At 43.3% G+C, this 23,909-nt stretch overlaps 2 protein-coding genes across 2 annotated transcripts; both read right to left on the bottom strand.

The window, feature by feature from the left end:
• Nucleotides 1–189: 189 nt before the first annotated feature.
• On the bottom strand, nt 190–8,604 carry LOC103814634 (5-hydroxytryptamine receptor 5B-like). The gene is made up of 2 exons (XM_009088247.4): nt 7,747–8,604; nt 190–995 (listed from the first exon to the last, which is right to left on the bottom strand). Exons 1-2 carry the CDS (start codon nt 8,518–8,520, stop codon nt 663–665), a joined length of 1,107 nt encoding a protein of 368 aa, XP_009086495.1. The 5' UTR covers nt 8,521–8,604; the 3' UTR covers nt 190–662.
• A 5,761-nt stretch (nt 8,605–14,365) lies between these two features.
• On the bottom strand, nt 14,366–23,696 carry DDX18 (DEAD-box helicase 18). The gene is made up of 14 exons (XM_009088246.4): nt 23,489–23,696; nt 23,177–23,374; nt 22,059–22,193; nt 21,397–21,532; nt 20,987–21,087; nt 20,690–20,889; nt 20,488–20,602; nt 19,518–19,657; nt 19,157–19,318; nt 18,121–18,273; nt 17,364–17,477; nt 16,867–16,923; nt 15,715–15,892; nt 14,366–15,094 (listed from the first exon to the last, which is right to left on the bottom strand). Exons 1-14 carry the CDS (start codon nt 23,604–23,606, stop codon nt 14,952–14,954), a joined length of 1,950 nt encoding a protein of 649 aa, XP_009086494.3. The 5' UTR covers nt 23,607–23,696; the 3' UTR covers nt 14,366–14,951.
• Between the last annotated feature and the right edge of the window lie 213 nt (nt 23,697–23,909).

Here is a 23,909-nt window from a genome sequence, read left to right as displayed (position 1 = left end):
ACATTCTCAGGGGCTCTGAATAATTCTAGGCTTGACTTTTAAGTTTCACTTAAGTCCAGGGGACACAGCTGACCCCTGTTTGACCAAGCCTGCCCATCAAGCCCTGCTGCTTGCAGAGAACACAGCCCCTCAGTCCTGACAGGCTGTGTTGCTGAGCTGCTTGGTCATTCACTTTAATTTCACATCAACTCAAGGACTGATTGCAGCATGTTTATTCCCTTCCAAATAAATCTCAAACCCGAAGCCAGCATCCTGTTCATATCACAAACATGTCAGGATTGCTCAATTAGCAGCTTCCCCCGGTGCCTTTGCTAATGAGGAGAGCTCCAGCAGGGCCCCGGGGCAGGCTGGGCGGGATCAGCCGTGTTGGGTGTGACAGCCAAGGCACCAACACACCTCAGCCTGTGATGACTGAAGAGCAGAGGGGAGGCATTCCCTGCTTCCACCTTCTTTGCCAAACATTGGTGTAGCACATCTGTATTTCTAAGGGGGGACTGTAAACTCTCAGTAGGTTTATATCCAGACATCTTCCATCTTCTTTTCCACTGCTGCTAAATCCCCTCAAGTAGCTCTTGTGCATGGAAACTGTTCATATCACAGGCATGTTTCCCTCAAGAAATCTCTCTATTATGCAATAATCGTTTTCTCCTCCGTGTCCCCTTTTATCTTTGCTTTACAAAAAGGTTCTTGAAGGCATTGTTGTAATTTTTGTTAAATGCTGTATAAATGAGAGGATTAAAGAAAGAATTTGAGTAGCCAAGCCAAAGAAAGATGCTTTTCCAGATGGGCGGGATGTTGCAGGAACAGAGGGGACTTATTAATTCTGTGATGAAGAAAGGGATCCAGCACAGTACAAAAACTCCAATTAAGATGCCAACCATCAGAGCTGCCTTTTTCTCTTTCTGTTCTCTCCATGTTTCTCCATCTGTCTGGAAAGTGATAGCTGCACGACGAGCTGTAAACACCATCTGTGGTTCCTGCGAAGCTTCCTTCACCTCAAACAAAAGAAAATACAGTTTCTTACCAAGACAGTTTGTTTGAGTGAAGTATTACTTTCAAATGACAGCACAACATCTGTGCACCTACCACAAAAGGCCTGAACTTCATTCCTTCCATGCTAAAAAAAAGAAAATGCCCCAGAGTGCCAAACTCATTACAATGGAAAAGCTGCCAAGTGTAACTGACAAACAGAGCTAAATAAAGAGTACCTGGTACCGTGTGTGTTGAGGGACTCTTTCAGTTCATTGTACTGGATGCCTTCAAAGCTAGGGGGAAATGAGGTTGAGGCAGGCTAACAAAGGCCCATGTCTGCTGCCTATCCCTGCCCCAGACTCATATGCTGCTACATGGCCTTCAGACCTGCTCTAGGTGAACTGCTTCAGCAGGGCTTGGACTAGAGCATCTCCAGAGGTTCCTTCCAATTCCAACCACTCTGTGAATCTGTACTTTCTCAAAAAGTACACCATTGCCAGAAGAACACCATTTCAACTGACCTTCAGTTCAAACTCTGGTTTCAGTAGAGAGGAAGAAATTTCAGCTACTCCAGGCTGTCGAAAGTGCTCCTTGTCTCCTCTCACTGAGGGCAAACAGCTTCTGGGCAGATGTTATCTGTGTGCTTTGAGACTGACCAGATGAAGACACTCCCTAGAGATTTTAATCTGAAGATGGAAGTGTCTGTGATATTAAAGTTCTTCTAGGCACTACAGTTATGAAGAGAGCACAATAAAAGCAACAGCTTAAGGCTGTAAAATTTGCCTGAGTGGTAAATCACAGGCACTCCAAATATGGGCCGTTGTTAAATTAGTTACATATTGCACATTCATGTGCTACCTTTTTAATAGAAAGAGGGCCTGTACTGAGTATGAGCACAGCAATTCAGACAGTGGAGCACTGGCAGTGGCTGAACAATCACTCTTCAAGATGGATATCCCTGTCTGCACCCTCAGACACGAGCCTGGGCTGCAGAACGTAAGAGCAGCAGATTATGGGCACAGGCAAATAATGGAGGAAAATGAAAATCACATCTGTTCCGACAATTAAAATGGGACACCCCTCATGTAGCAAGGATCACACCATTTGTCTGCAGAAGGACTTGCTCTGCACATCCTTAATCACACTCTGCAAAAAGGGATGAATGTATGACACGAGGACAAATCTGTGACAAGCAACCTGAAAGATGATGTCTTAGCCCTGAGGAACAGTTACGTAAGTGCCTCTTGGGAGCAGCCATACAAAGGACTTCCTCATGAGCAGCAGGCACAGTTTGGTACTGTATTTAACCTTCAACTCTTGCTCAGAAGATAGAGCTTGCTGTATGCCATCATCAAATCACAAAATCAAATCAGAGCCTTCTCACTCTCCCTACTTCTGACTGCAGAATTTCCTAGCAGTGACCCTTTTATCACTTAAGAACAGGTTATTTCATTTCCTTTGCTAGAAGATATCTCAGTCCTCAGGTGTTTTCCACAATGAAGCCTGCATTTACAGCCTGGTCAAGCCCCTACTGAAGTAAGAGGAGTTTTTATAAACTTACCTAGTTGTTAGGTCAGGTCTCTGAAAACAAAACAGCAAGTGAAACTAGATCACGGTATGTTTTGTAAATTACTTGTTAGAACCAAATGCAGCTCTAACTGTATCAAATCTGCAGTTCCCACTGCCAGCCCCAGAGGCTTCTCATGACCACTTTCCAACGTACGTCACAACAGCTGACCTTTATCCCCATACCACACAGAACAAAGGACAAGTATAGAACTTTTGCCCCCCTTTTTGGGCATACTGATGAGCACTAGCAACCAGGCTGTGACAGCACAGGTGGTCACAGACTGTAAATTAGAGCAGTCCATGGAGATGCCTTGGGTTTTGCTGGAGCCATCTCTGCAGCGCTGCACACTGCTCTCAGTGCCTAGCAGCACACTCTGCCTTGGGCACAGATTTCCTTCCATCTGCCCAGGCACTGCTCCAGGAGCTGGGAGTCAGGAGCACTGGGGAAATAGCTGGCATGAAAGGACTGCTCCTCTGAGGCCAGAATTTGGTTCTGAACTCATGAAATCAGCTATTCCCAGGGCAATGGGCTGTGAGAACTGCAGAGATAACTGCTGTTCTGTGAGACTAATAAAAAGTAAATTAAGGAAATGAGCTCAAGTGCAAATCCTTCTACAGTCACAAAGGAGTTTGGCTGTAGTTCCAGAATTCTTCTGTACACTGATCAGCAATTACAGTTCAATGCCTATTCTCTTGTTTGTCTGTCCCCAGTAAATTACTACTCCTAAATGGACACATGTTCCCAGAGCTGTATGTTCCCAATTCCTGTATTCCTAGAATGTCATAGAAAACATGCCACCAAGGAGCTTCTGACAAAATCCCTTGATTTAAAATGTTCCTTATAGCTTTAATGATTGTTATTACTGGTCCTTTGTGGCAGGTGCTCTGTGTCTGTGCTGCACCTGCAGGGTCTGCAATAACAAAACAACAGTAATGATAAACATCAATCAAATCAGGCTTAGTACCACAGATCTAGAGCTTTGCCTATCACAGTGTGGTTCAGCAAAGGTCATTATGCCTCAGTGCAGCCCTGGCACACTTCTTGCTCTTGGAACAAGAGCACAAGAAGCTAAATGCACAACAAAGGATCAAAACAAAGAAAGGCCTACACTGTCTTGGATGCTCCACCAACATGACAAACAGCTCATTTGACAGGCAGAAGAGCACCTGCTTTCTCTCACAGGAATTTCTTCTGCTGTAAGCAGGACTAACTGTATTTCTCCTAGGAAATAACTACCCACCCTTGACTCACTTTGCTTCCTGACCCACTCTTTTCTGGACATTTTTTACACCTCTTCTGGACAGCTGAACTTTGTTTCCTGACCCATCTCTTCTACTTGTACAGAGGCATAAATGAAAAATAAAAGGCCCGTGACCCCTTCAGAAAAGGAGAATCTGATTTTTTTCCTCCCACGTTATCCTGACTGGTTAAGTGAGTTGGAGAAACTGAATGGGCCAAGGTGCAGAACAACACAGCACCTCTGGAGCTCTGGGGCCTGATGTTATCCAAACGGGGGAATGACTCTCACAAAACTCTAAGGTTTGGATCATGCCTAATGCTTTTATACACTACAAAAGTACTTTGAGAGGGGAGAAATAAAAAAAAATTAAAAAACAACAACAGAAAAAAAATTCAGAAAAAACCTCCACCAATCACCAACAGAACTTGATTTTTAACTCTTCACATGAAAATTTAAATCTGATTTTGCAATTGCTACATGTAAGTAATGCAGACATTCAGATCCCATCATCCTTGGTTTTGCTGGGCTATCCCTATGCTACAAGTGATTTCATTGATTTAAAATCCAGCAGTATCTGCTGGTTTTCAAGCAGTCTCATTTATTTCAATTTGACTGTTTAGAGAGAGAATTATTGCCTGCTGTCAAGCAGGTGTGACAGAGCATAGCTCTCTGTCAGTGATGATATGTCACTAGGTTTTTAATGAGGGTCACCCACGACAGTGCTGCCTGCAGAATTCACTTTTCAGGGAGTTTCATAATTGGCAAACCAAAAATTATAAAAGCACCAGCTTAATTAAGAATCCCAATTTGGCAATTAATTTATTTCAAAGAAAAGCAAAAACCAACTCTCATTAAAACCAGAAGCATCTCAGGTGTTTCACACCCATCTCCCTCACCTGAATTTTTTCAAAGGTTTTGAAAAGTATTTTTCAAAAACACAAGTAAAATTTTAACCAGAGAATGACTTAGAATAGTTATTTTGTACCTATTCTATTCTGCAGCTCTGTAAGAACATAAGGTATGTATGCCAACTCCCACTTTGAAAGGAATGCCCTTTCTCAGTGGAAAAAAACCCAAACCATTATATACACACACATATATAAGCAACCTGCAAAACACTTTGGTGCCTGACTCTGCTGGCTGACAAACGTCAAAGTATCACCCTCACTGCTCCACTTGGTGCACTGGTTTTTCCAAGATACCCCTACTGGCATCTGAGTGCTATGAACTCAGACCTTTTCTGTCCTTAGATGTGCCAGAATTAACCAGCTGGTTGTACCTCAGGCCACCAAGTGCAGCCCTGCTGTGCAGTTCCAGTCCAGCACCACCTGACAGCTCATTCCTGAGTGCAGCACAGACATCTCTCCCAGCAGGGATCCCTGCTGTTATTGCTCACCTCCAGACTGGGAAGCACTGCCAGCCTTTGGCATCGTCTGCCAAAAAATCCCTGCTAATATCCCCCAGATCAACTAGTGCAGGGCAACCTGGAGTGAGGACTGACATAGATGCAGAGGGGAATTCACATCCAGAGTCACAGTGACAGAAGGAAAACGTTGCCAGGGTGAGCATGACAGGTGAGCATTCTCTGAGAACAGAGATGGAAGAAAGTAGAGGGAGAAGAGACATCAAGGGAGAAAGAATGGGAAAATCAGAATGAGCTGATGGGCAAACCATGAGAAGCAGAACAGAATTTGCCCCATCAGAGAGGACAGAGCTGCTGCTGACAGCCTGATCAGCCCTGCGTGCAGAGAAGCAAAGCTTGGCAATGTTGCCTTTGTGTTTGCATGTTAAAAAAACAGCAGGGTTTTGCCAAAGAACAGTAGTGATGTGTGTGAAGATTTCCCTCCAGAATTCACTGAGGAACTGCTACTCTTCCTGTGAAAGTGATGGATCCTACTACCACAAGCTTAAAAAGGATCAGGATTTACTCACTTTACACTCAGTGAGTAAATCTCAGTATCTTAATTTAGAAAGAAAACAAGAAATGCATCCCGAATGCCAGCTTGCTTGATCCTCGAGTTCATTTAATGTACATGTGTGCAGTATCAGTTCTTCCTTCAGGAGAGGAGTAAAGTTTGCATCTGAATCACAGAAGTCTTTTAATTTACATCAGCAAATGGAGCTGCTGGGACAACAGAGGAAGTTGCCACTACACACCAATTGCAGACTCAAGAATCCCTGTCAGGAGAAGTCAATCACAGTTAATATGTCAATCATACCAATGAGAAAGAAGACCTACTGGCTTGAGCATCTGCTGGCATTGCAAGAACCCCTCCAAAATGGGTGTCTAGCTCACTGTGACAGAGCCCTTTTGTCAGTGCAGGCTAAGCCAGCCCCCAGACTTGGCATCACAAAAAGCACTCACCTGGCAGCCATGCTGGGCCCACGCAGGGCCTCCTGCAGACAGAACCATGACATTTTGCAGCCAGACTCAGTCTTGCTGAAACTGTCATGTGATGTGTCTCTCCACTGGCTCGAGCAGCAATGCCTCAGCTCATTTCACTTCCAGGAATTTTAGATTCCAGACAACTAGTCCTGTATGGGTATGTGTGTATGTAAAAGATAGAGCTTGCAAAAACACTACAAATAATCAGCTGGCTTTTGTGCTTGAAGAGATTATGCATTAACTCCAAGCAATACTTTCATTGTACTTGAAACAATTCGGAAGAAATATGGTGCAAACTAGGGGCTGAAAATCATAGGAAAAAAAATGCCACTAGAGGAGACTTTCTCTACTTTTCTAACAAATATTTTGCTTTTTCATAAATCAATATATATTAGAAGTAGCTTCAAGACATTGTGATCCAAATCTGTGAGTCTAATCACACATAATTGCCAGTGCATTATGCAATTATTGCCAGTGTAATTGTGCAATTATCTGGGGACACAACCTACAGACTCTTACTTGTGACCATCATAATGAGCTTCCTTGCCTCCAGATCAAAGACAGGATTTTGCAGGGGAATGAGGCTCTGCAGGATTAACCCCAATGGAACAGAAAAGTTCTCTGTGAGTATCTCTAACATCCACACAGCTGATCTTTGGCTACTGGGAGGGGACTGGGCTTAGGAAGTGCTACACATAATCACAAAAACATAAAGACTGCAGGAGCGAGAGCAAGAGTATGCGACAGAAAGCAGGGAAAGTTAACAGAGGGCACAGCCGAGCTCGGTGGAGGCATGGAATGGGTGACAGCAGCATCATGCAGAGAGCCTGACTTATGGAGCACAAGGAGCCAACCCCAACCCTTCTGAAGGGACACAGCTTTCCTGTCAGCAAAGTGTATCCCCAAAGTGAACAAGACCTCCCAAATGGCTAGGGCACTGCAGGATTACAGACAATCTTTGGGATAAGGAGAACATGGTTTTGAAGCCAGCAGGTAATTTTAAACCAGAAACAATTGCTCACTGATTCAACACTATGCAGTGAGCACCATTCAAGGAAAAATTGCCCAAGCACATCAATATATATGTTTATATTGTGTGTAGCGTGTAATTTGCTTACCAAAATCTATTCAGACACACAAAGTCTGTGCTGGTAGGTAAATGCACATTTATCTGAGTACAGGACCTAGGGATCTGTTCACGTCCTTTTTTACCCCACTAATGTTATAAAAAACATAAACAGGAAAAAATAAAAAACAAAACCCAAGGAATGGCAAATTTAGAACAAAGAGACGATTTTCAAAGGTCTCTCCCGACTGACACTGAGTGCAACGGTCTCTTACTCTTATAACACAAGGAAAAAAATGAGAATAAAGCTCTTCTCCAGGAGCTGCACTTTTTGACTGGCTAATTACTGCTCCCATCCAGTGTGCGACAAACACACAGGAGCTCCAGGGCGCCTGGAAGCCTTCTCGCCGTGCCGAACCCACCATGGCAGGGATGAGGGCCGGGGCTGAGGAGAAGCAGGACCGCAGTGCCCAGGGGAGCAGCAAGGGCTCCCTCCCCTTGCCCAGCCTTACCTGGGCAGCCTCGGGCAGGGGCACCACGGCGTTCCTCCTGCGGACCCCCATGTGGAACTTGGAGGCCTTGTAGATCTTCCAGTAGACGAAGAGCACCACGCAGAGGGGCAGGTAGAAGGCCCCGCCCGTGGAGACGATGGTGTAGGACGGCTCCTGGCTAAGCTGGCAGCGCTCCTGCTCGGGGCTGTAGGTCTCCCCCCAGCCCAGGAGCGGGGCGAGGGAGATGGCGGCGGACAGCAGCCAGGTGAGAGCGATCATCACGTTGGAGATGCGGCGGCGGGCGAGCAGAGTGTACTGCAGCTGCCGGGTGACGGACCAGTAGCGGTCCAGGGCGATGGCCGTCACGTTCCAGATGCTGGCCGTGCAGCACAGCATGTCGAAGCACACCCACACGAGGCACAGCTCCCGGCCCAGCCGCCACCGCCGCCCGGCCGACAGCTCCTTCACCAGGCTCAGCGGCATCACCAGGGCCGCCACCAGCACGTCCGACACCGCCGTGGAGGCCACCAGGTTGTGGGGCACACGGTGGAAGGCCTTCACCCGCAGGATGGTCGCCAGCACCAGCAGGTTCCAGAGGAAGGTGGCCACGGTCAGGAGCACCAGCAGGGTCAGGACAAGGACGGTGAAGATGGAGAAGGGCTCCCGGCCCCTCCACGCGCTGCCGCCCACCACCGAGGAGGAGGCGTTGGCGTCCAAGTTGGCAGACGAGGTATTGGCGCCCATGCTGGGCTGGCACTGGCCCCGTGGGGAGCAGGGGCTCACGGTTTCCGCCATGCCCGGGACCAGGGCTCGACCCGTCACTACTGCCCCCTCCCAGGCCGCCGGCACCGTCCCCAGCCCCGCTGCCGGCGAGCGGGAGCCCTGCACCGGGACGCGCCTCCGCTCAGCGGCCGCCCCACATGTGCCGCCGCCCCAGCGCTGCCCGCGGCTCCCGCCCGCGCCCGCTGCTCCGCACGCCCATCCCGGGCGGCAGGAGAAGGGAGGCAGGCTGGAGAAGGGAGGGAGGCGCGGTGGGACCGCGGCGAGGCTCCGGCATGGGCAGCGAGAACGGGCGGGCGGCACCGCCGCTGCCGCCCCGCCCCAGCGGCCGCCTCGGGGGCGGTGGCGCGGCCGGGCCGTGTGGGGCGGGAGGCGGCGGCGCGGCCGGGCCGTGTGGGGCGGGAGGCGGCGGCGCGGCCGGGCCGTGTGGGGCGGGAGGCGGCGGCGCGGCCGGGCCGTGTGGGGCGGGAGGCGGTGCCTCCCCGGCCGCTGCCCGCGGCCCCTGAGGGGCTAGGCGGCCGCGCCTCCCTGGATCTCTCAGCTGCCGGGCTGGAGGGACCGCTGGAGATCACCCCGTCCCACCGCCCTGCCCAGGCAGGGTCACCTCGGGCAGGTGTCACAGGAACACGTCCAGGTGAAGTTTAGAATGTCTCTGGAGAGGGACATTCTGCGCCCTCCCTGGGCAGCTTTTATTGCGCTGCCACCCTCAGTGTAAAGAAGTTCATCCTCATGTTGAGGTTTAACTTCTTGTGTTTTAGTTTTTCAGTGGTGTCGCTGGGCACCACTGAAAAGAGTCTGGCGCCATCCTCTTGGCACCTGCCTTTGAGATCTTAATGTGCATCACTGAGATCGCCTCTCTGTCCTGACTTCTCCAGACTAAACAGGCTCAGCTCTTGCAGTCTCTCCTCATAAGAGAGATGCTCCTGACCCCCATGACCTTCGTGGCCTCTGCTGGACCCTCTCCAGCCCTGATTTGGACACAGTGCTCAGATGTGGCCTCCCCAGGATCAAGCAGACAGCAATAGTCTGTGTCCCCACAGCCCCAGGTAGTGACAGGACACCCCCTTCTCCCTATGGGACACCCTCATCTCTTCACAGCCCTTTCCTGCCATGTTCCCTCAGAGCTCCCTCCAACCATTTCATTGCTCTTAAAATAAGCAATCAAATGTGTGACCAAGGGCTTGGAGATGGACAATAGAATCAACAGTGAATACAAGGGAATGTCATCTTTCCATCTGGATGTTTGGTGCTTTGTGGTGCTTTTCAGAAGTCTGAGGGATGCAAAACACAAAAGGGTGGAAAATAACAATCTCTTCTAAGTCTAAATACTTCACATCTTCCTTTGCATCTGTTCTCACTTTTCCCTGTTGACCTGAAAATTTAGGAGAAAAGGACTTGTGACAGAGGGGAGGAATTGCAAAACATATTTACTAGTCCTCATCACTTCACCAAACATCCCTTCAGGACTCTCTAACTGAATCTTTTTGGACTCAGTCTTGTCATACTATTTCTTTCTGTCAGTCTGAAAGTTCTTTCTGGCTTAACCCTCCCTGCATCCTTGTAATCAGTGTCCATGCTCCCCTGTGCTCAGCTGTGCTGAGGAGGTGTCTGTCCTCCCCAGGGAGCTGCTGCCCAGGCCAGCGTTGTTACAGCACCATTTCCAAGCACGTCCAAGGACAGCACACAGCTTAGTAACAGCTCTGGTGGGTGATGATTCATCCAGAGATAACAAAATTCCAGCCCATTTTGTGAAGTGATGCAGTATTTTTATAGCAACTATATAAAATTTAATGTTACATTTTCCAGAAGTTTTTTTAAATCCATTACAGGCAGATTATTTTTAGACCATTATAAAGGGACTACACTGAACTTGACTCTTTACATATTTTCCATTTTTTGTTTTAGATTCAAAAGTGCTAAAAAGGTTCTAGCAGATGCACTTTTATTCCATCCTCTTTAGTAGAAAATCAGCCTTTCTAAAGCATTTTTAAGAAAAGTCAGTTATATAAATCCTGCAATAGATTTGAGAAATATACAGAAAATTTTGGCTCAAGATGAAAAACAAATCTTCCAAAGCTGACAGCTGGTTCCATACTTTCACGATTGACAATGTGATGGAGAATCTAGATGTCACATGGATGCCAGGTAGTATTGGTTTGATTAATAATAAAAACATTCATAGGTGATTTATTGCAACCACTCATAGAGGAGCCCAGAAAGCCCTGGGTATCTCAATATCTTTATCAATATCAATATCTCAATATCTTTAGCTGACAGCCAGAATAGAGAGTTTGGAAGTTTTGTAACTGTTATACAAGATTTTGCAGAGCCTACAATTTTCCTTTTTTTCTTTTTTTTCCTTTAAATTCTAATCAACTGGGAAAAAATAGTAGATGGTTATGTTTTTCAGTGTTACAGCTTACAAAAGTGTCTGGGAAGATGGACTGCTATTGAGGAGTATGCTAAGGTTTTGGGTTTTTTTTGAAAAGTGAATGCAGTTCTTAAGCTGGATGACACCCATATAGCAAAGTGAATGTGTTTCTAGACAAGACCCTGACTTTCCATTTGTCTTCCCTTCTTCTAATGGCATCTTTCCTCCACCTGTCCTCACAACTCCATATCAAAATTTTATCGTGGTGGCTAAGAGGAAAAACCAAAGTAATCTCTTCCCCACGTGGCTGTGCAATAAAGAGATTTGACAGAAGCAACATCATGGTATTTATGACTTTGATGCAAGCCAGCAGATTTTTTTACCAGCTAAGAGCATTCCAGCTCAAGAGGCTGAATTCTTACTGTCAGGGCTCAACACCTTCTATAAATCTAAAAGCATTGGACAAACAAAAGCCTCAGTAAGCATTGCATGAATTCTCCTGTCAGCTAAAATCCTGAGGTAATCAAGCCAATAGAGCAAAAGTCAGGAGCAGTGATAGACTTTATTTAGACTTTATGCTTAGCCCCTTGATTATAGGCTTCTTTCAGCATTAATTTGAAAAAAATTAAAAAACCCAAACCCAACAACCAACCCACCTTTCAAGGGCTAATAACTGTCTCTTTTCTGGCTGTTTTCAGGGCTCTGTAAAATCCCTTCTAAGTTTTGGGCACTTGTAGTGACTGGACAATGATCTCCTAAGCAGAGCAGTGGTAGAACCAAAACCAAACATCACAGACCTGTGCAGTATCCTGTCAGCACCATGTCTTCCTTCACTGTGGGACCTCCACTAGAATATTATTTTTTTAAATCACAATGCCCTTTTCACCCTTCCTGTGAGTTGCTTTCCCTGAGCTTCAAGTCACTGGCTTGAAAGCAAATCATCAGAGCTTTGGTAGCTTACTTAAATTGAGTCATCAAGTCATACATCAATCAGAAAGGCTGATTACTGCCAAAATATAAACATCTTATTTACAGCAGACCTCAGTAGATATCCTACTCAATTCTCAACTACTCTTGCTCTACAGTGTCAATAAAAGTGCCTTCTACCTGTGACATTCACCCTGAAAAATTTGATAGCAACACCTTCTGACCAGCGTTGTGCTTGTCTGTAATTCTGCAGCTTTATGGCACAGGAAACTCAGACCATGACAAGATTTTTCACACTTATGAGCAGTAACTCGGTGGCAGAGTGCTCCTTTATGAGCCTGTTCCAGGAACTGTCAAAAACATCTTCCAGTTCAAGCAGGACAGTTTTGATCACCCCCTTAAGTGGTTTAAAGAGCCCAATTTCTTTGTCAAGGTTCTCAGAGGAAGAAAGCAATTTCTCAAGGCACATGGTATTAGTCCCCAAGCGATTGGTCACTGCTGTGAGACAAGCCTTGAGAGCCTGATGGCCGAGGTCTATTAACTGCTCACAAGATTGATAACAGGGGAAGCTGCAAAGGAAACCTCAGAATTCCAGTTTGACAATCTTTTGCACTTCTTGCAATACCATGGTGGTATAGATGCTGTCCAATACACAGATATTTAGTCAGAAACTGTTTGTCATTTACGATTTCATAAACAAAGCAAAAGGTAATTGCATCTGCACAAGACAGGAAGCTTTTGATTCCCAGTTAGTCTCAGCTCATGAATTTCTGTTCTGCTTAATCAGGAAATTAGACCTGACTTTGTAGCTACTACAGGCAAGGTGGAGCCATTACATCTCTTTGTTTAAGTAACAGTGTTAACTTTGTTTTCCTTCAGTGTAAGCTTCTATTACTCTAGAGCTATAACATCCTGTCCTTCCATCTCCTACAGAAGTTTGTTTCAAAGATTTCTTTGTATTAGAAAATTAGGAAATACAACCCAAGCATCACAGGGAGGAGTAGCGCAGGCTCTTTGTCAGTTTTCCATGTATCAGACTTTAAAAGTGGCAGCAATTTTGATGCACTTTTAAGCCCAACCAGTTCTGGCCAAGAACACACGGTCAGACTGGTGATCACTGATGCCATATCCCAAGTTTTTCCTGTTCCAAACCAATACTCCACAGTACTGCAGCCACTGCTTGCACCCACACAACCACACTCTGATCTTCACACTGGTTTACTGCAGCTTTGCTTACATCTCTTTCCCAGTAATTAATTTTGCAGTTCATCTAATGAGTCCCTCAGCATTTCTTTTGCTTTAATGAAAGACTATTCCCATACAGTAACTGCACAGCTGGCAGGTATAAACAGAAGCCCTAAACTATATGAGATGTAGATCTCAGAGAGAACTCCTAAGATGTGCTATTAATAAAGACGTGAAAATTAGTTTGACATCTATTGTTTATAAATTTTTAAGAAAACCCAGAATCAAAGATTAGAACTCAATGAGACAGCCATCATACTTAGCACTGCTTATGCTTTAGAGAAGATTTTGCTATTTCATTGCAAGCTTAGAAGCACAAGACATTCAAATTCTAGTAACAGAATTATTTTGACATTAAAAATCTCAAAAGTCCATTAGGGTCTAAGATCAGCCATTTCATAAGAGGGAAAACCAAACAATGCTCAAATCTGAACTGTGGAAGCACCAGAAACAGAATGGTCCTATTATTCTCCCCATCTGCTTTCCCCAAGGATGAAAAGAAAGTCCACTGATTTTTAAAAGAATATTTCAATGCATGTATCAGTTTTAAATCTGACATGCTACCTCAGAAGACCTAAGAAATAACACTCCAATTTATACTGGAATAACTACTTTTGCTTTTGTATCTGTAACTGCTCCAGGGTTACATTTTAAATGTAATTAAAAGCTGTTTTACTGTTATCACTGATGGCCCACATTTCTGGATTTTGTGACATTTTAGTCCTTCCTTGACACATGAACATTTTTTAAACACTTCTCACCACCACTGCAGCCTCGTAAGAGCAGTTACCTACTGCTACAATGGCAGAGAGATGGAAATAATATGTGTAATACAATTACTCTTTTACCCAACATACGTATTCTTCTTGTACTGAAGCCTCCACATTTTTTCCTGTCTGCAATGTGTATTCCACCCTCTTCCATTTCAGTTTTCTATATTCCTCCTTCAAAATGACCTTCTAGTACATCTATAAGCCTTCACTTTTTCACTTACTGAGTCTCTCCACCCCACCCAGTCCCAGTATCTTTGACTTTGCTCATTGCTGATCTGATATAAAGACTTGAAAGCAATTCACTTCTGTAATTTACAAGGTATAACTGCAGAACTTCTCTAAGCATCAAGGTTATGAAGCATCTTTAAAAAATACCTGGTTTGAGTGCTTTAAGTTATGTAATCTGCTTTCCTTAATTCTTTGCAGAGTACACCAGACATCCCCAGATTAATAAATTCAGATTTTAACATGACGGAAAACTAAGTATTTCAGTATAGTGTTACCATTATATCACATTAAACCAGTATTAATCATGTACCAGAACTGATGTAAGATATTTGTTTTATTTTGGACACTGTACTTGTTATACAGATACCATGTCTGAAATTATTCACAAGCTCATACAGCCTTAATTATTCATCCATGGTTCAGTTCTAAAGGAATCTTCTTATAGTCTTTAGCATATTTGATGGCCAAAGCAGAGTTCTGCAGCATTAAAATCCCTTGCAATGATTCATGTGAGCAAAACCTTTTTTTATCTCACAATGTCCTTATGTTGTCCACTCTAACAATTTTCAGAGGTATGCATACAAAGAAGGGTAATGTAAAGCACATTCTTCTACAAAACCTAAAGGTATTCTCTCTTTCTTTAATAAAAATCTCTGTAGTATTGACTTCAGGTAATTAAAATAATCTTCTTCCTTACAACCAGTATGGCAAAATTCCTTGGCCATATTCTCCTTTAGCCACAGTTCTTAAGAGTCTTCCTGAAGTGAGAAAGATGATGTTCCCAGAAAAGAAAGAAATCCTTAGAGAGACCTAAAAATGGGAAAGGAGCTGTTTAAATTAGAAGTAACTGCCAGATGGCTTTGATCAAGGTAGGCTACTCCAAGGCATTTTAATGGCCAGAATTAACGAGAAAACTGCCGATTGTCAGATTTCTTGCTGATGTGTTTGAAGATTTTTGCTTTGTGGACGTTCTTTGATTTCTGGTAGCCAAATCCCCCACCTCCACCTCTCTTCTGTAGTCTTCTGCCATGGTTGCTGTTCACATCTGAAATTTCATTGGTTAAGGAATTTAAAAAGGAGTAATTTGAAATATTGCATTTTGGGTTTACTAAGGGTTATTGATGTGAGAAAAAACAGAGAAAAAGTTGAGCTGCCTAATTAGAGAGAAAGCCAGAACTTTGTGCCTGTGGTTCTAAATACTCCTCCCATTCAACTGTCCAATGCACTACTGCTTCAAATTCCATCCACTGTCAGCTTTGACAGGAATTTAGATATAGTCTTCTAGTTCCTGCTCTTGTCCCTCTATGCCATTATTCCATGACTATGTAACTTAAACAAGTACATTTCAATGAAAATAATTTTGCATGGAGGAGAACAATACTTTGGAACATGGATGCATTCCAGGATCTGCCCCAACAGCAGCTTAGGCCTGTACAGAATGGACATGTGCTACAAGAGATGTTAGTAGGCATTTCTGCAGCTAATATTTACATTTTCTTTGATAAAGTACTGTTGGAGCATGATGCATTTTTATGGTTATTAGCAGAAAAACTCCAACCCCAACAACAAAACAGCAGAACTTGAGGTACCAGAGGAATTCAGCAAGTTGCACTGAACATTTATAATGCAGAAATTCAGCTCTGAAACACTGCAGTAAAAGGATACTGAGGTCAACAAACGGAGGAACTTTAAAACCAAACGAAAGGCAGACTTTGGGAAGATCCAAATTATTGACATCATAGATCTGCTTCAGAGAATGGGAGTCATAAGCTCTGATGTAAGCTTTGTAAGCCTCCTGGGCTGACTTGTGAAGGAAGTAGTTCTTCTCTATCAGTTTTTCCAGCTGGTGAGGGAAATAAAAACCATAAGAGACATAAACAATTATAGCTGTTAAAAGTCTATATTCAGACATTTTTACTGTATGAGTACCAATGACATTCACTCCTCACTTCACTAAAACTGCCCTGTGACATCTAAGTGCACATTCAGGTATAAAAATGCTTTTATAAACAAGTAGAGGGACAAAAAATCCTGAAGCTGACTTAACAGTACAAAAAAAGCCTCAGCAATATGAAAACTTACAGAAATATTACACTGGGTTGTCCCAAACAAGTTAATCAAGGACAATACACCTGCAGCCACACCATGAAACCATGTGTATGAGAACTGCCAGCCTGACATCTCAGCTGTGTGATTCCATGCAACTCCATGCACAGTCTGATCTACCACGGTGCCAATGCATTGTGAAATCAGCAGTATGAATTCTAAACCAAAAATGAAGATACACCAGGGTAAACTATCATTTCATTTGATGTGGGCCAAGTTCCCAATACTGACTAGATCCCAGTGTTTCATTTGATGTTTAAAATACATTACCTCAGCATTCTAAAAATAAGCTATATTAGGCACCACTTCTTCCTGATTATGCTTATTAAGGAACCTCTCTCTGTAAGGACTGTCTTCACTGCTCCCTGTACTTGCTACTTTAAATTCAAGCTACTGCAAAGAAACTTTACAGGACTCTTATCAAAAGAATGATTCACAGAAGTAATCAACAACAGAAACTCACATCTTCAGAATTATTCCCCCCAACTCTGTGTTCCTTGGCTATTTTTGTAGCACAGGAGCACAAAAGAATTTTAGCTGATGTTGGGCTTTATTAACACCAGATAATTAAAAACACACATGGGCTTATATACTAACATTCCTGAAGAAGCACACATAGTTTTGATTTGCAGTCATTACAGACTGTAACATTCTCCATGCAAATTATAACAAAGATATTCAAAGTAGTTGAAGTGTAAAAACATGTCATACCTGAGACTGGATGTCTGAGATTTTTGACCAAGAAAATTCAAATTCACTTAGTGGTACCTTAAAAACAAAAGAAATGAAGTATCAACATTATTTTCACTGTGAAAATATAGTGAATGTGTTTTAGACCAAGGACAAATAGAAAACAATCTGCTAGATAACAGATTTTTTTTAATACCACAGCTGTATCTGGAAAGTGCCTTTACATCAATATGACAGTATTATCACTTCCTTTAAGCCAGAGTAATAGAGACACTCAGTATGACACTATTTTTTACCACTTTTGCTTTAGAAGTTAAATCACTTTAATTAAAGTCACAAAACAAGTCCAAAAGGAGAGCAAGCAAGCAGATCTGTGCAGTTCTGTTAAAATTATTACCTTTAAAAGAAGACTGTTCTTCTTTTGGAATTAAACACAATGAAACTGATAGCTGAAAAACCAAACCACACCAAACCAAACCAAGCCAACAAGTTTTGCCTTTAAAAACTGGACAGTTTACCCTGGCTTGTTTCAGGTAACGAAGGAAGCCCAGTTCTTCTGGTCTCAAGATGAGCAGAGCATGTCCTCTACCGTTTATTCCTCTGGCAGTCCTACCAACACGATGGATATATTCCTTTGGGAAAGAGTAACAGACAACAAGGTCAGGCAGTCTTAATCATCTACAAAAATTACACCAAAGTTAACCTCAGTATAATGTAATGCATCATTCACTATTTGGTAAGACTGTTTCTAGGCACTGACACATGGATAAGGGAAAACAAATGCTGAAGGTGTAAAGCAACATGAGGCTGAGACAGAGCTCCCAATGAAAGCATTCTTTTTTTTCTGAAGGAAAAAATCTTAGTCCACAGTAACTGAAAATTAAACCTTGATCTTAGAGATTTTTGAATTTCCTTTGTTTACAGTAGACTTTTAGTCAAGTAAGAATATTATCTTTAAACAAAAAGCAAATTTCAACTGGGAAAGCTCAGGGATGCATAAACTTACCCTCCTCTTGAGAAGTGTTTGGCTGATTAGATTTTAATTTCACAGCACAAACAATATTTTAAAATGCAATTCTTAAGACAACCAGGGTCTTGGCTACAGGCAGCATTTCCTAGGAGTTGGTGAAGGGCAGTCAAAGAAACAAGCAGCTGGATATGACCATAGCTGAATCCTGCCCTCTGTCAAGCAGCAGTTTCAGCTCTTCTCTGCAACTAAGTTTGTAGTCAGAATTTGATTTCTTGCTGTGACAGTTGTCTACATCCTTAACCTACCTTTGGATCATCTGGAGGGTCATACTGGACAATCCAGTCCACCTCAGGAATGTCCAGTCCTCTGGCAGCCACATCAGTGCACAGCAGTATCCCAGACTCTGCATTACAGAACTGGAAAAACGTTGTAGTACGTTTGGTCTGCTTCTGCTTGCCCTGAAAGGAAACAACACACTGAGGATGAAGTATCAACTAATAAAAAAATTTGAGACATCTTTCCAAATTGTGGTTTTGTAGAGCAAGCAGGACCATTTGCAGTGAAGAAATAAAGAAAATACACGGTTACAAGAAGTGGCATCACTCAGAGATTACAATGTATCTCCTAAAACATTAAAAATTGCATAAACATTCTTCTCACAAGCACAACATGCATGTTTCAAGTCCAGAAAAAGGACATTTGCAAGTCTGGCAATATGTTAGACAGATTACAGGTTATAAAAGCGAACAACCAAACAAAACTGACACTTGTCACAGTTCTAGCAAAGAATAGCAAGACATTTCCCCTAAAACAAAATAAAAAAGGACATTTGTGATTAATTTCATAGACTTTCAGTCAATTCTTTGTTCTAAACTGTGCATTCTGTAGTTTTGACAAAAAAATTTACAATGCTCATCCAAATGGTAAGAATTGGCATAGTAAATCCAAACATCACCCAGGCGTTAGAAAAAGCATCAAACACTTCAAGCATCAGACTCTGGATTTCTCTGACAAGAAATTCACTCCACGTACTGAATTTTAGTGCTTGTGAAAGCTAACTTCTTGGAAGAAGAAAGAATTGTTGCTGCAAAGAGAGCATAAATTAGTATCAGTGTTCAGCACTGGTTCAAAAAATAGCAAGTCTAATTACTAAAGTGTTAATATATCATCTTCGCTTTATCTCCTTCCTCTACAGACTAATCAAGACCATCATCAGTTTTATGAGCAGGCTGTCAGTTTATTAGAAACTAGACTGAAACAAACCAGGCAAATGTAGAGCCAGTAACAGCTTACAGGTGTTATCAGAATAATTCAAAATAAATCTATGAATAAGATACTTACATGAATGGCCAAAACAGGCAGATCAATGTAGTTGAGTAATTCATAGTGGTACTTCACTGACATACATGAAGAAAAAAATACCATCAGTTTCTTCTTCCTGTTCTTCTTGAGGAATGTGAAGAGCAAAAGGAATCTTTTTTCCGATGGACAGACCACATAACCCTGCAAAAATTTTAAACATTATTAAATGAAAGTAGTAGGGAGCAAACTTGTGTTTTAGGAACACAACTACATCAGGGAAGGGCTACTTTGTGAAAAAAAACTTCACCAAACAGTTCTACATCTGAAGCATCCCAGGTAAAACAAGCACAGCGCTCAGTGTGTTCAGAGATCTCAACCCTCCCACTAATGTTTGCCTTACCTGTTCCAGACCATCTACAGTTGCTGTCTCCTTGTTGTCATCAACCCCAACATACAGTGGCTCTTTCTTCAGAGAGATCTTGGCCAGATCTTCCACCTTTCTGGTTTGTGTGGCAGAGAAAAGCATCGTCTGTCTGCGCTCTGGGAAATATTTGAAAGACAGCTTCACTTTTTAAAGAATTCTAACAGTGATTCCATAAAATCTAACTGTAAACTTCCCTGGGCAAATCTTCCAATTAAATTCTAATTCAAACATACTGCTACTGACAAAGAAAGAGGTGTAGTTTTATTATGTGGTGTACATCATGCTTATTTCAGCTGTCCCCACCCCCAAATTCCTAACCACTATCAAAACCACAGTGTTCTTTCTCTGTAAAAATGTTAATAATCATTTGCAATCCAGTTCAGACACAAAACAACACTGAGATCAATCTTCTAATTTGAAATTATTTTCCAAGAATACTACAATATTTTTGTTTGAAAAAACAATTCAAATTGTGTTTAATACATCAATTACAAGGAATAGTTACAGGAAAAATTAGGAAGAGAAAAATTTAAGGTAAATACTTAAACTTCTTCAAGTTACTGGTCTTGGATGTATCAAAAAAGATTGAACTGCAAGTCAGAAGCCCTTTTTCCTTGAATTTAAACCTTATTAGGAAATAATGAATTGCAGGAAATAAACAGGCAGAGGAAGATGAATGAGAAAATGAAACTATTAAACTAAAAGGATTTTATATGAACAGAATTGTGTCTCTGAAGGGCATTTGAAAACCCTGTTCTTCAGATAAATGATGTTGAATAAGTAATATATACTGGCTAGCAGAAAAAAAGGATAGAGTAAGAAAACCACTATGAAGTTCATTTACAGAACTATAAAAATTAATAACGTCTCCTATAATAATTGAGTCAGAAAGAAGACATAATGTTAGTCAAGTGATTTCCAGGAAAGAGACTTTTTTTTTTCTTACTTGGTAAAAGTTTTATGATCTGTTTCATTTCTTCTTCAAATCCAACCTCCAAGATTCGATCTGCCTCATCAATTACCAAACACTGCAAGTTCTTGTACATGAAACCTGGAGTGTTCTAGAAGAGTAACAAACTCACAGTCAGACAGGGAAAGGAATTTTATTATGTTTTAACAACCAAATTAAACATCAATATTGTATCTACCTGCATATGATCCAGCAGTCTTCCTGGTGTGGCTACAATGATGTTGATTCCGTTTCCAAGCTTCTGTGCTTCTGCTGATCTGTTACTGCCCCCCATTATCAGACCATAGGTATGAACGTGATGATTCATAAGTTCCTTAAGAACTCCGTAGGTTTGCATGGCCAGCTCTCGGGTAGGAGAAAGAATAATGACACCTGTTCCTAAAAAATACATCAACCAGAGAGTCACTTACAACTCATCCAATCCTCTAAATGGCTGCTTTGCAGTAAAATTCAGCTGTGAAATGAAGAGCCTTACCATTCCTAGGCATGAATTTCAGCTTGTAGATGAGCTCTACTGCAGGAATGAGAAATGCAAGTGTTTTTCCACTGCCTGTTTTTGCAGCTGCTAAAATGTCCCTGTAAGCAGCAATAGAAAAATAAGTATTTAATTGACCATACCAAGAGAAGAGCAATCTCACTCTGATCCATGCTGACAATGTAAAAAACTAAGATGGCTTAAAGAAGACCAGAGGAGTTGGTACTAGGAGCTTGCTGGCAGAGGCAAGTCACAGCAATTAGTCACTGAAAGGCTGGCCTCAATGATCATGGAGGTCTTTTCCAACCTTGATACCATAATTTGATTTTATGATTCACGTATGGAGCTTGCCAGCAAAATTTACAAAACATCTGGGGTCATTAGAGTGACTAAAAAGCCCTACTTCTTACCTGCCTTCCAGAAGAGGTTTAATACTTTTATGTTGGATTTCAGTCATGTGCGTAAAGCCCATGTCGTTTATGCCTTTCAATGTATTCTCACTGACAGAACCAGCCAGGGAAGCAAAGGAATTGTCTTCAAAAGCACCTAAAGTGAGGGGCAAAATGAAAAATATTTAAACTTATTTCTTCTATTTCCTCTGCCGTCTGAGATTAACCAGTTCAAATTGATGTATATGAAAAAAATCAAAGGACTTCTTCTTATTGCATTCTACCACAAAATTTAAAGACACTGGCAAAATACTCTGTATTAATGAGTTCATAAGAAAACTACACAGAGTTAATAAAAATTAAGATGAATGCACTGCTTCTTCTGTCAGATTTACTAGTTCTACACCTCCAGCTTGCTCTTCATGGACTTCTTTCTTTATAGATAAGCATATGTGTATAAAGGTTTAAAAAACACTTTCACTAGTAAAGTAGGACCAAGAGGTGTGTCTATAATGCAAATTTCCAAGAACCGCAGCAGGGTGAGAGCTGTACAGCTGCCAGTGTCACATCATATATCCAAACACCTGACTCACAAAGCTCACTTGAAAACTGCAACTTGCTCTGGAAGGAAAGGGTTAGACCTTGGGATTTTGCCTGTGCATGAAAAAGAGAACATAAGATACCTGTTACACCTAGTGGCAAACTGGGCACTTCATCCTCCTCCTCTTCCACTTCTTTTTCTCCAGAGTCCTGCTTATCTCCATCTTCTGCCTCTGCAGAGTCATCTTCTTCAGTTTTTGCTTTTTTGGTTTCTATATCTGGAGTGTTATTTTTACAGAAAACAAGTCAGTTAGAAATACAAAGGTCATGGTTATCATGAAAAGCTGTTCCACAGACTGAATTTCCTTTAGTCTGCAAACCATGTACAAAGATCATGCTTTTTGGGGTGGAAGGAGGCTGGAGGAGAGTCAGGGTTTCTATGGAATTTTCTGAGGCACAGAGCCAAAATTCCCCAAGTTCCTTCCCCACAACCCACTTTGCACAGTGAAACAATGTAGCTTGACATATATTATATGACATCTGGTGTGGAAGCAAGATAAATTGTCCCTAAACTGGTAACAAAATTCTTTCCCATCTAAAATGCAGACACAAAATTTCCCACACCGTTTGTGCTCACGATATGTGAGAAGTTGCATTTTAGGTACCTGAATCTTTAGAGATGAAAGCACCTCTTCATTGCCATAACCATGATGCATGTCCCAAAAATCAAATACATTTTGAAATCTTCTATTTCCCATGTATGTCTAGATATGTATCCATAAATCTATGCATATAAAAACATATGCAAACCCAGCAATATTTGCGTGGTGCTTTTTGAGCTTTTTTGGTAGTTTTCCAGTATACTTCAGTTTCATAATATATAAATGTTACCAAAGGCTGGACATATTGCTAAAAAGCTGTATTGGCTGCACAGCTAAGTACAGAGAGCACTCATCTACCAGAGCCCTGAAACACAGGGCATGTACTTGAATAATAAATAAGCAAAATATCCAGTCAATGTTACAAAGCACAATCCTATGGAACAAATAACTTGGCTATTACTATGAATTAAGGACTCAAATATCGCAGCTGGAATGAAACGGGTAAATCTTTAGACCTCAAGTACTTTAAAGCGCACATCTGACCGGCACATGGCATTCAAACTTTCCCCGATGCCGCGGGAACCCTATGGAGGCGCTTGTGCAGTCTCCCAGGCTAACTCAGCCTTGGGAGACACGCTGTCTTTGCTAAGACCACGCACCATCTCCTCCGTTGGCCACCGCCTTTCTTTTTTTCTTCTTCTTTTTCTTCTTCTCCCCACTGCGGGGTCCGGCTCCGTCCGCAGGCTCCGCGCCCTCCTCGGCCGCGGCATCCTCCTGTGGCACCGCCGCTTCCTCCACCTCCTCCACCTCTTCCTCCTCTGGGGGTCCCTGAGAAGCCGCCTCGCTCGGAGGGGGCACTGCACGGCGGAGACAGAGACAGCAGGAGGAGAGAGAGGGGAGAGAACACAAAGTTAGTCACGGCTCCGCCGGCGCTGAGCCCGGAGAGGCTCCGCGGCGCCGCCCGCCCGTACCTGCCCCCTGGGCCGCCCGCAGCTTCAGGTTGCGCTGCCGCAGCTTCAGGTTGCGCTTGTGGATCTTCCTGCGGAGCAGCCGCATGGGCAGGTTGCTGGCAGCAGCCGGCACCGACATCGCGGCAGCAGCAGTGGGAACCCCGCGCTCTCGGCACACGTGGGGAGGCCGCGACCGGACCCGCCGGAACCGCCGCCCGCGGGGCCTCACGGGCACCGGGCAGCGCCCTCTGGGGGCCCGGCGGAGGCAGCGGATTGGAGCCCTGCCCCGATCGAGATACCGATCACCGCTCCTGCTTCCGGCCTCGATGCCCGCCCCATTCCCGGCCCCCGTCCCTGCTCCGGTCCCGGCCCCGCTCTCAGCCGCCGACACGGAACACGGCCCGGGTTTCCCTGCGGAGAGGGCTCGCACACAGACCCCCCC

Source organism: Serinus canaria, chromosome 7 (genome assembly GCF_022539315.1).
Source record: "Serinus canaria isolate serCan28SL12 chromosome 7, serCan2020, whole genome shotgun sequence".
NCBI lineage: Eukaryota > Metazoa > Chordata > Aves > Passeriformes > Fringillidae > Serinus > Serinus canaria.
Note: the sequence above shows the minus strand (reverse complement) of the source record. Positions and strands in the feature narration are given on the sequence as shown.